Source organism: Acartia tonsa, chromosome 7 (assembly GCF_053477335.1).
Source record: "Acartia tonsa isolate MP-2025a chromosome 7, ASM5347733v1, whole genome shotgun sequence".
Lineage (NCBI taxonomy): Eukaryota > Metazoa > Arthropoda > Copepoda > Calanoida > Acartiidae > Acartia > Acartia tonsa.
In genome coordinates, this window is record NC_137266.1 from 14,776,024 (window position 1) to 14,789,404 (window position 13,381).

The window sequence follows — 13,381 nt, forward strand, 5'->3', positions numbered from 1 at the left end:
AGGATATATTTAGTTAAAATAGCATTCACACTACATCATCAACTTAACAAGAACAACACATGTTCATATGCTGGTGTATATAAGAGGATATATTTAGTTAAAATAGCATTCACACTACATCATCAACTTAACAAGAACAACACATGTTCATATGCTAGTGTATATAAGAGGATATATTTAGTTAAAATAGCATACAAACTACATCATCACCTTAACAAGAACAACACATGTTCATATGCTGGTGTATATAAGAGGATATATTTAGTTAAAATAGCATACAAACTACATCATCAACTTAACAAGAACAACACATGTTTATATGCTGGTGTATATAAGAGGATATATTTAGTTAAAATAGCATACAAACTACATCATCACTTTAACAAGAACAACACATGTTCATATGCTGGTGTATATAAGAGGATATATTTAGTTAAAATAGCATTCACACTACATCATCAACTTAACAAGAACAACACATGTTTATATGCTTGTGTATATATTTAGTTAAAATAGCATACACACTACATCATCACCTTAACAAGAACAACACATGTTCATATGCTAGTGTATATAAGAGGACATATTTAGTTAAAATAGCATACACACTACATCATCAACTTAACAAGAACAACACATGTTCATACGCTGGTGTATATAAGAGGATATATTTAATTAAAATAGCATTCACACTACATCATCAACTTAACAAGAACAACACATGTTCATATGCTGGTGTATATAAGAGGATATATTTAGTTGAAATAGCATACGCACTACATCATCAACTTAACAAGAACAACACATGTTTATATGCTGGTGTAGATAAGAGGACATATTTATTCACTCACATACAAATGTGAATAAAATATTAGGGGATTACGGTTTCAGGATGGGATGGGATGGTTTCCGGGTTTTTTTTCTGCCTCTTTCCTCCGACCATTTAATACTAAGCCCCTATATGAAAGGGGCATAGCTGTTATAATATAAGAAAGAAAGAAATTAAAGTATTAAAATCTTTAACTTTAAATAGATTATTGGCAGTTTTGAGGATATATTGTATGGCAATAAAACTACTCTAGCTTTAATTAGTTTTATAAAGAGTCTTACGGAAATTTCATAGAGATACTACGCATTCAAAAACACATGTTCTCTGCTCTTTTCTAATCACTAAGAAAACAATCTAAGATAGTGGCACCTCTTTAAATGTATGTTTCGATTGCAGACAAAATTAATTTAAAAATCTAGAAGAAAATTGATTGAATTAAATGTAAGATAAAAAATTACAACAATACAGAGTATAAACATTGCAAATACAGTAAGGCTGGGCCGGATTCTTATTTGGCCGGATACCCGGATATGCGCCCGTAAAACCGGATATTGAAGTAGCAAAAAATATTTATTCATAAAAATCGTCTGCCTTGTAGTTACCTACTACCGGCTGCGGCGGCTAGCAGCTGCCACGTACAGCTGCCGCAGCTATGGTATAAGATATGTAATATAAAATTTTCATATCAATAAACATTTCTGAAAAAAATATAATCTAGCTTAAAAAATAAGAAAATTACAGCCATTTAAAACATAAAAAGTAGTGATTTTTGTAGTATAAGAAAAAAGATTATATTGCCGGATAACCGGCCGTATAGTTTCAATATCCGGTTTCTGGCCGGATATTGAAAATGTCCGGATATGCGGCCCAACCCTCAAATACAGCAAACATAGTGACAGACATATGGAAATATTATCTGGTTGTAGAGCTACTGCAAGGTTAACTGTGGACGATTTTATCCCTGGTAACTGTTCCCTAGAGCATTTTAAAACAAGGATAATAACAACCTTAAAGGCGAAGCTAAAATTTCAAATAAACGATCATTAACAATTATGTAGATTAACAACTTAGTATTCAACAGAAGTCTGAACAAAATATTTCGTGTAAGCCAATACCAAAACTAGGTAAATACAAGTGTCATAATATGAAAATCTTTACAATTTTAGAATTGATTATAGAGGTGCTTTGCTTTTATACCTAATCAAAGGAAGAGGGCAAATATATATAAGTATTCAAAAAAGCCAAACAATCAACCTGTAATAAAATTCTGGTGATGTGATTATAGAGTTGTGTTTGTCTAAATTTTACCAAATTGTTACAGGTATCGTCATGCAAAGTTTGATATGTATAAGACAATTAAAACATGCATAAATTAACGATAAGAGCTATTGGTTAAGAGGGCCGTTGGAACGAACGGACTGACCCTTTGTAAAAGCTACTTTTCAAACTCTAACAACATCGACATTAAAAATTACGCAATGACTGTAAAAAGCTTAAAAAGCAACATACTGAATTTCATAGAAAATATGTAATACTTGTGTTTTAGCCATAACTAAAACATAAACTCCATTTTAATCAGTCTTAAGGCGTATATTGTAAACAAGGAAAATTATATCCAGTAAGAAAAAATAATGTATATGAAATATTCAATAAATAGCCTATAGAAATTTAATTTGCTTTAAAATGCGTCTTTAAACATATTTGAAATTTAAAAAGTTATTATTCCTGAAAGAGGCACTAGGCTTAGGGGGTAGTGTTATAACTTTTTTATCTTCAGAGGACAGGGACATCCTTCTTTTACCCTCCACAACCTCTGCTGTAACAGTGCTTCTTTGTCCATTGTTGAACGATGACGCTCTCTGAACAGTACTTGTTCTTGTTTGATAGTTGATTTGTTTATGTGCTGGCGCATTTTTGTTGGATATCTCTTGTACAGACAGGGGTATGGCTAGTTCTGCTACTGGGAGGGGTAGCTGGTCGTGGGGCGTGGGCCCTGAAGGTCCCATGTAACCCTGAACAAAATTAAGGTACGGGGAGCAAGTCGCTCAAAAATCAGTATGTAACGTCATAAAAATGAGGGAGATGGGGGAAAGAAACCCCATAAAAAAGAGATGGATAATCCCTCATTTTTTATGACGTCATATGCTGATTTTTGAGCGATTTTTTCCCCGTACGATAAGATGGGGGGGGGGGGGGGATTCCTATTTTCGATGCATAACCTATCTCCTAAAGTAATAAACATGCAAACGCACCCTTACCCCCCTTTCCCTCCCAATTTTTTTTATTTTTAATTGATTTTAAAATAAAGAAAGAAGATATTGTATGACTTATAGACAATTAGAAATTAAAACTTGTTTTTACTTTAAGAATAAAATGCTTGATAAACTAATGTGATGTGTATACCTTTTTTTAAAAATCAGGTTAACAACTTTTTATGTTATCTATTATTAGCTTTGCTTCTTTGCATTGCTTGTCATTTTATGTTTAAATTTTCCAAATTCTCATAAAAAATATGTTTACCTTTTCCTGAATCTTGCAAGAGCTTTGATAGATAAAGTCAGATTTGGCATCATCAAGTAAGAGAGTAGCCTCGCTCGCCTCAGGAGATATAGCCCTTGAAATGAAAGCAATGATTATACAATTTATATAAATATTTTCACTAGGAAAAGAGAGGGTGTATTGGATAATAAATAAATCTTCTTCTAAAACTTTATAGTCCTATGTCTACCTTTGGAAGCATGGATCAAGTTAAGCAGAGTGTGCTAAATACACCAAGTGAAGCAGAGTGTGCCAAAATACGTCAAGTAAGATCAGAGCAGGTCAATATTTCATCAAGTAAGGCAGAGTACAAACTCTTTACCACAATAGTAAGCTTAGTCTAATAGACTTATTATTATCAAGAACCTAACCTAACATTTTTATCTATGAAACCATACACGGCAGTACTGTACTTAAACCTAACCTAACCTAAAAACTATACCTGGAACCTGAAGGCGTGGTTGATTCCAGTGTAGTATCCAGAGAGTTTAGAATATGCGCATTATTTTTAGTTGTTGAGGGTGGAGCAGCTAGTAGACGCCCCATTAAAGCTTGAATCATTGTTCCCTAAAGAAATTTACCATCATCAGTGACTATGTCTGTCTGTGTTTCTGTAAAGCAAAATTATCCCTCTTGATTTACTTTTCCATTCTCTCTCTCTCTCCCTCTCTCTCTCTCTCTCTCTCTCTCTCTCTCTCTCTCTCTCTCTCTCTCTCTCTCTCTCTCTCTCTCTCTCTCTCTCTCTCTCTCTCTCTCTCTCTCTCTCTCTCTCTCTCTCTCTCTCTCTCTCTCTCTCCTACTCTCTCTCTCTCTCTCTCTCTCTCTCTCTCCTACTCTCTCTCTCTCTCTCTCTCTCTCTTTCTCTCGCCCTCTATCCATCTCTCCCGCTCTCCTCTCTCTTATATAACCAAAAATTTTGCTTTTTTTTCAAAAAACAATTTGCTGCAATAAGGCATAATCGTCCTTGCTTACAAATTATTTACTCAATTAATATTGCTGAATTGCATTTACAATTAAAAACCTTGAAATGTAAATCAATTTTGAACAAATTAAAACAGGAATAAAATAATGAATGTTTTAATTTTTTCAATTTTATTTATCTGCAAACAATCAAATAATATATCAATTTATATATCGAAAATATTCAAAATAGAAATATATAAAAAAAAAATAATATACTTTAAACTAATTTGATAAAAATTTACCTTATCTTCACCCGATTGGGCCATTCCTTCAGCCAAAAGTTTACTAAAAAAGACATTTTATTTATAAATTTAAGAATAATAAAAATAACAATAACTTTAAGAGTATTAATAAGTATAGTATTATTTGATTATTCACAATGTTATGCTCTACATAAATAAAACTAAAATACATTTTTTGGTATTTGTTTAATTCATGTATGTTTTCCCTCAAAATCAAGCACTGAACCTCCTCCCCTTTTTTGAAATAAATTGTAAAAAGGGAGAGGGGAATCTTTTTCCTATGTCTGGAGTTCTGAATAAGAAATTAATAAAAAAATACCCTCCTTATTTTTATCTTATTTCAAAATACAGAGGTTGTTTAAGTGCTCGACTAAAGACTTCTTGGGGAATCGCCAATGTTAGATTTATACAGATGCTATGCTCCCAAAAAACATAAGATGACAAATATGTTTGTTGATGGGCTACTGTGTTGATAATATTCTTCATGGCTAACAGGGATTAGGCATCTGCAGATAAATATTTCTTATTGTGCTTTACTTACATCTAGGAACTTTAACAAGTAGACAGTTTTTTACGGATACAAAATTAATGATTTTTAATTGATTCCTAGGGCCCAAAGGCCCGGGCCAAACAAAACCAAGATTAACTTCAGGATTTTTATTTCATTATTCCTGAAAATATCTATAATACGATACTATACATTTTTTTTTCAGTATGGCTAAGAAATGGGTTTACACCAGTAGAAGTTTATGTTAAATAAAAATAGTTTTCTAGCAAATGTCTCCTAATCTATTTTATTTGTGAATATTATGTATTTATGTTTATGCAAGACAGGCTGACTGACCATGACTTTAGATGTGTTTTAACAACACAGCTAAAATATTTTTAAAAGCACAGCTTTTCTATGATTATCGTCAGTCCGTCCGTCTGTAAGCGAGGCATCTCTATAATCAAGTCCTAAAATTGTAAGTGTTTTCTTTAAAAGTATCCTGTATATAATCAGTTTTGCAACATAAATTCATACACTTTCAAAATATTTGTTTATATTTTGCATTTTCAGTTCTGACAATCTAGAGCTTTGCTTTTATTGATGTTGTCATCCTTGTTTTATAATTGTTTTGCTAGGATAGCTAAGATTATTCCTTTATTTTTGTACTTTAGACTATAGCAAAGCATTCGGTGTTACAAATGTAATTTTATTAGAGTAACAGTGTGTCAGTACCAAAGGATCTCTCTAACCGCTTAATCTATAAAGTTTTTCTCTACATTTTAGATTCTTATATGTCCTGGTATAGCTTTTTTGAGGGAGGGTAACACCAAAACCAAAATAATTTTCCTCCCCATTTTTTTTTTCTTTTTCTTTTTGAAAATAAAATATATAATCGGTGGGTCGAATTCAACCTCTCACCACATCAAGTGCTAGAGGCTTCTAGTGGCGTATCCGATAATAAAATAATAATTAGTTTTGAATTTGAAGCTATTATACATGTAGTCACACATTTATAATTTATCTATTAGGCTGACATGATTTTTAAATAAAAAGCCATATTGTTCAATCTAGGCACATACAAATTATTGCTAACTACAGACAACCAACTTGTAATTTGACGATTTTCCCAACAGAATTTTGGAAGAATGTACCACCACCCTCGCTCCTAAAAATATATATTCCTGCCCCCCCCCCCCCCTAACAAAAAATATAGAGGGTCCTTTTCCCTTTCCCCAATTCCCTTAAGTACCCCTAGGCATCTAGGGGTATAGCAACCAGTTCATAAGAAATAACTGTTTACCTGATATCATTATTTTCTTTGATGTTATAATAAATATTTGCTGCTATTGCATCTACAAGCATCTTTCTATTGTAATCCTAAAAAACAAGAAAATCTATCAGGGATCGGCAGCCGCGCGTAAGCCGCGTGTAAGCCTCAGTGAAATCGTCATTTTATCACTATAAAATTGAGCTGGATGTATAAAACTGCTCTTTAGCAGACAATCCTTCTTTCTGAAATTTCTTCTTCTGCTCACAAGCAGGTTTAAAACTAAGGTTTATGCGCGGCTGAGGCGCGGCTGCCGAACCCTGATATTTATGTCCATAACCTTATGTTTACGAGCAACGAAAAATATATGTACAGTTAAAATTGTAAAACGTTTTAGATGGAAAATTATAGATATGATTTATATAATCCAAGATATAAAAATAAAGACGTTGAGTACTACATAAATATCATTTAGTTATAGAGCAGCTTCTCTAATAACAAGTATGATAAGCTGAAATACTGTAGAAAAGCTTTAAAAATTACATGTGGGCTAAATATTTTTGGCAAAAACTCTAAATTCATTTTAAATTGAGTCATTAACATTTAGTTTATTTTATAAATGATAATTAAATAATTATTTTTACCTGATGTACATCATTATTCTTACATGATTTATCACTAAAACAAAATAATAATCAATAATAAATAATTCTACATAAATAATGTCAATATGAATTAATCAGCACTAAAACGTCAGTGAATTATCTAGTCTTATTAATGATGAGCTAAGACTGTGAAACTTATAATATGATTTTTTTAAGATTTATTTGTATCTTTAACAACAATCGAGTAAAAGCTAATTAATTGGATACGAACTCTTAAAGTTCAATCTAATACACCCTCCAAACGATTTAAAAACAAAAATCCTTAGAGAATCCCCCAAATATTTGAGTGAACCTCGCACACCACCCTATTAAAATATTTGAGTGCACCTCGCGCACCACCCTATCAAAATATTTGAGAGCACCTTGCGCACCACCCTCTCAAAATATTTGAGTGCGCCGTGCGCGCCACCCCATTAAAATATTTGAGTGCATCTCGCGCACCACCCTATCAAAATATTTGAGTGCGCCTCGCACCCACCCTATCAAATTATTTAAGTGCGCCATGGGCACCACCCTAAAACATTTCTGTTCATTTCACTTAGCAAAGCAAAGGCAAAGCAACTGGAAACGATTCAGCGCTTAGTGAAGCAGGATGGTCGACTATATCCTAGTTATATAGTAGCTACGCTGCATCATGAAATCATACCTGGAGGCCATTTTTATCCTGTTTATTTGTTTCTGCGCTATATAGCTGTTTATTTTGATTTCAGAATTATTTTCAGATTTAGTTTCTCAAATCTTTCTCATATCACAAATGTCATTTTTCTGTCAAGAGATATTCAATTTTTATCCACATTTATGGAATTTTTTGCTGATTCGTTTTTTGATATTTTCATTTGGATTGATTTTTAGATAAATTACGACTAGTGTAGCTTCATAAAATATTCTTATTTTAATATTCATACAACAAATTAAAACAAGGAGAGGACAATTGCAATTAAATATTCATCGCACTCCAAATATTCATCGCAATTTGAAAAGTTTTGACCTTTCCAATTTGTCTCCAATTGTCATATCCCCTCCGTAAAGGACATTAGTACAGCAACAAAAATAAATGCACATAAAATTAAATTTAAAAAATTAGGTGTCTTTTAAATTGTTTATAGTAATAAGCTTTAATATTTAGCATTAAATCTGTCTATCCTTATACTAAAGTAACAGGATGTTTGTCTGTGTGTGTATCTGTGTGTCTGTACCGAAGGATCTCGCTAACCGCTGAACCGATCGGGTTCTCCTTAACAGGGTAGATTCTCATATGTCCTGGGAAGGTTTATAACTATTTGGGGGGAGGGTACCACCACCCTCCCAAGAGAAATCACAATAAAATCAAAAATATTAAATATTTCCGCCGCATAGTGTCGCTAGCATAGTCTCGCTACGTAGTCGCGCTGCGTAGATGCGTGAATTTAACAATTGATAACATAGACAAGTTATTTCTCAAATTAGATATTTAAAATAAAAATAAAACATTTAAAGGCCACTAGAGGCCTCTAGTGCGTAGCCGCTAGTTCATATTTATAAAGCAATAAAAAAAATTATCTTTATATAAATATAGTTAAGATTATTGAGAATTTCAAATAATTTACATTCTTTTAAGAAATTAAATCTTTAAAAACTTGTTGACATAAATATATTTTTTGCTGTTAAAAAGGCTTAACTTTTTTATTTACATATTATTTTCACAATGATTTTCAATATCTTTAACGTTGTACACAATTATACAGAAATGACAATGAACTACTAACTACTATTACTAAGTTGACCCAAGTATATTTGCGCGCCCAAGTTTGGGTCAACCTAAGCCATGCGAATCATTCTCTCTCTACGTAACTTTAGAGGATTTTCTCAACAGAGATTTGATTCACTGTTTGCCGTTTAACTAACTCTGTGTTTTCATTTAGAGAATTTAGAGACCTGTTAAGAGTAAGATAAAGAGATAAATAATATGGCATAACCCTATATACTAAAGAAAAGAAATATATAATTCTGTAATTCCACTAAGATCTCGTAAACGTCTGTACTGATCCTTCCACAGTTTTATGAAAAGTAAGGAAACGTTTGGGGCTATTGGGCAAAAGGGGGGACATCCCCCCCCCCCCCCTGCCACAAATAGATATGACCTCAATCCCAAAATTTTACTAAACCAAAATAAATGTGGGGGGGGGGGGGGCGGTTAAAGGCTCTGGTTAAAAAATAAATAAAATCATTGTTTTATACTAGTAAAAATTTAGATTCAAAATTTTTGCAACCTAAAGTATATCAATATATTGTAGAAACTAAAGTATTTTATTATGAATAAAATTGTAGAAGTGTATAGTTCTTCATCCCTAAGTTACAAAAGCATTGCATAATCATCTTTTAATAGACTTTTTACGAAAATTTTCTGCAAATTTTAGGAAAAAATAAATAAAAAAATTATATTTTTCTAGTAAGATTTCATTTATAAATGTTCAATGATAGAGAAATTTGGAATTATAAAATGTAATCACCGGAATTATGATAAAACACAAGAAAAGATTATAGTTAATTACAGACAGAGGGTAGGGTTAAGGGGCGAAACCACAGAAAAGTATAAGGACAATTTAAATCTTTTTAGTAGCGAAGCTACTCTATAATTCACTATGTCCGTCCGTCCGTCCGTCCGTCAGTCAGTCAGTCAGTCCGTAACGCTATGGGGGAAACGTGATTTTCTCGGCTCCTATTCAAGATAGACAGCTGAAATTTTTAGTGAAGATTCATATGACATATGCCCATCTTATCTATACATTGTTTTGTCCGTCTGTCTGTTAATTGGGGTGCTAGATCGATTCCTAGATTTTTACGTTTTTGTAATTTTCTCGATTCCTGTTCAAGATAAATGGCTGGAATTTTCAGGGATTGAATAAATTTAGATTTTAAATATTTCGATTAAGTTTTATTTAGATGCCTTTATTGGTTGGGTGCTAGATCGATTCCTAGATTTTTAAGTTTTCATGATTTTTTCAATCCCTATACAAGATAGACAGTTGAAATTTTCAGGGATTGAACAAGTTTACTTTATACATAATTCCACCTATTTTTATTAAGATACCTTTATTGGTTAGGGTGCTAGATCGATTCCTAGTTTTTCAAGTTTTTGTGATTTTCTCAACTCCTGTTCAAGATAAACGGTTGGATTTTTTAGTGATTAATTAAGTCAACATTCTTCATATTTTGACCAAGTTTTTAAAGAATTACTTTTTTTGGGGTGTTAAATCGAATTTTAGATTTTAACGTTTTTTCTTATTAGCTTAATGCTTCAAAAAAACATTATACAATATACATTTTAAAAGGTTTCGTGATTTTTGTTATTGAAGTTTTTTAATTACATACTCTATAGATCATTTCCAGTTGTCTATTTATAGTTTTTGAGCTTCGCTACTTATGGATGTTGTCATCCTTGTTAGAATAGTAATTTATCTCATCGTATTATTGACTCTTCCATGCCAACAAAACTGGTAATAGTTATGTATTTTTATTTTATTATTCATGAGAAATTGTCTGTAATGCGATACATGATTTTTTCAGTGTGGCTCAGAACTGGTTCTAATCCTGTGGATATTATTAAGTTCCGACGCCATAATGGAAAAAATCCTACTACTGCATTTTCTCTGTGACCGAAACGATTTAATTTTAAATGCTATCGGAATTTAGATTATAGGGTAAAATTGAGTAATCAAATTTACTTTAAGAAATGCTAACGGTTGCGCCACTATCATCTGAATCACCAGGAAGGGAGGAGGCCTAAATTTATCCTTAAATCTATATTAAGACATACATTTTTTAATAGACTAAAACCATCCCAGGACCTTTGTAAAAATTCAATGAAGAACTCAATTGGTTAAGTGCTCAACAAGATCTTAAATGTAAAAAATAGCTTAAAACCTTTCTTGGACCTGTGTAAAGCTTATTTAAGTTGTAGAACATAATCGGTTTAGTATTTAATCTTAAGTTGATAAACCTACCTCTTTTTTTTAAATAGGATATAAGTAAAATATATCTTTCTGCGTTATGAGTTCAATAGGATAGGTCCAAACTTCAAAGAAATAGCCCAAAACCTGAAAAGAACAACCCAATAAATCTGATAGTTTGTGAGATCACAAGATCCTATAAACAAACAGACTGACAGACCTCGTTCTACTTTGATAGATATGAATACCCCAGTCTACCCAACTTCTATGAAAAGCGTAATTTCTTATCATTTGTTGGCATCTTTTGTGCAGGGCAAAATTTTAAATTTTAATCAACCTCTCAAAATTTCAGGTCTTTACACAGATTACGTCATATATAGAAGCGTTTCACTATTTTTTCTTAATGTAATAGTGTTACTGTTAGATTTTTACTTTCCTTTTGTTTTTATTTAGTAAATTTTTCCTTAGGTTTTGTGAATTTTTTTTTATAAGTTTGTTTCTTTTTCTCGTTTGATTCTTATTCTTTGACATTTGTATTGTCTTGTCTTGTTTTTTGATCACTTTTTTCTTTATAGTTTCTTGTAATTTGAACTGTTTCTTTGTTTTCATTATATAATTATTATTGTTAAAATGACCGTGACTGTCAGACCACAAAAAAGTAAATTCATAAATACAAAGTTATACCTTATATAAATGAGGAAGGATATATTTGATCGACTTAAAGGTTAGGTAAATTGAAATTAAACAATTCTATGATGAAATAAAGTATATATTAGGGATAGAGCAATATAAACAACAAGAACAAGGATGACAACATCCATAAAAGCGAAGCACTGAAACGGTAGGACAAACGGACATTAACACTTGTATAGTATCTGAACTGAAAAATCTGAACATAAATGTATAAATGTCGAATCAAAATTGTAGGTAAATTTGTTGAAAAACTGCTTAAAAACAGGATAATGTTTATGGACATACTTACATTTTTGGACTTGATTATAGAGTTGCTTCGCTTATAAAATTGTTCTTTGTTGTCCCAGGAATCAATATACCAAAAATCAGATCAAACGGATAATTAAAACACTTGAAAATTTGTTGTTAAAAAGTAGAAAAATCAACATGTTTAAAATGGACGTACGGACATTCTGGTAATGATTAAAGAGTTGCTACGCTTTCTAAATCGTACCCAACTACTACAGGAATCATCATGCAAAGTTTGAAATCGATAGGACAATTCTAACATGCCTAAATTAACGAATAAAAGCTATCTATCTCGGACGGACGGACGGACGGACGGACGTACGGACGGACCGACCCTAATTATAGGAAAGCTTCGCTTTTAAAAAGGATAAATAATAGTTTATAAATTTTGTTAAAAGTGACAAGTATCCCCCCAAAATAAAAAAGCTTGGCCGCACCTGAAAAGTGATTCCTTTTCTTTCACTACTTTTCAAACACTTTTATTTAATCCATGAAAAAGGCTGTTAAGTTTCTTCATTATTTTTTCCTAAAATATTCCAGTTCTACCTATAATAAAATGTCAACTAGGTTTACCTAAAGAAAACAAGGAATAAAACAATACATAAAAGCGTAGCTCACTAATTTTTACAGATTGACCATAAAAATAAAAAGGGCTCATCTCTAGAACCCAGAGGGGATTATCCGCTTGCAAAGGAGATACCTACAGACCATCGAACACTATGTTAGGTTAGGTAACAGACAACCAACCTTTTGATTGCACGTCTTTGTCTGGAAGTTAAACTGTATGTGGTAATGAGTATATAGCCTGTTTACGGGTGAATACATTCCCATGCACCTGACATAACAGCAGTAGTTCTTTTGTATGACACGGTACCAACTATGCTTTTGATTTTGGTTTGATTCTGTAATAATAAAGTTTGATATATAATGCAGGCTTGCTTATAGAAAAGTTTTGCCACTAAAAATTAACTACAAAATCAAATTCTTTCCAGATAAGAATAAATTTAGTGGGTGTAAAAATGAGTGTGCGTCCGCTTCCGTACATGCATAATCAAAATAGAGGCCTGCAGAAGGGGGGCATTTTTAAACTTTTGGCAAAATTAAAGGTGGTGTATACAAATTCTAGGTGTCTTATACTTTTCTACATCCTTCTTGGTAAGGGTCTACATCCCAAAATAGCCAAGGGGTGTGTAAAGTTGTATAAGTAAGTTTCCCATTAAATTTAATGGGAATGTAAGTAAATAAAAATTCGCTTGCCTCGCGCGTCAATATAACAATGAAAAGAGGCTTGTTTGACATTTTAGTTGAGTATCCACCTCTCTTACAATAGAAAAAAAACTGCTCTTTTTTACCTTAATACACCCCAACTAAAGGTTATACCTTAAATACCCCCCTTGATTTCGAATTACGGGGTGCTTCAAGATTTTGGTGGTTTTTTTTGCGATTATTAAACACTAGACTTATGTGAGGATATGCG

At 32.2% G+C, this 13,381-nt stretch overlaps 1 protein-coding gene and 1 long non-coding RNA gene across 2 annotated transcripts in view; both read right to left on the bottom strand.

Annotated features, from left to right (window-relative positions):
• The window catches only part of LOC145324913 (uncharacterized), a 63,664-nt gene that overhangs the window by 27,448 nt on the left and 22,835 nt on the right, over positions 1-13,381 (bottom strand). The gene's annotated exons all lie outside the window — the stretch shown is intronic.
• LOC145324143 (uncharacterized) lies at positions 2,506-7,782 on the bottom strand. The gene is made up of 7 exons (XM_080166767.1): positions 7,641-7,782; positions 6,974-7,007; positions 6,363-6,439; positions 4,573-4,615; positions 3,810-3,934; positions 3,350-3,443; positions 2,506-2,841 (listed from the first exon to the last, which is right to left on the bottom strand). Exons 1-7 carry the CDS (start codon positions 7,649-7,651, stop codon positions 2,521-2,523), a joined length of 705 nt encoding a protein of 234 aa, XP_080022893.1. The 5' UTR covers positions 7,652-7,782; the 3' UTR covers positions 2,506-2,520.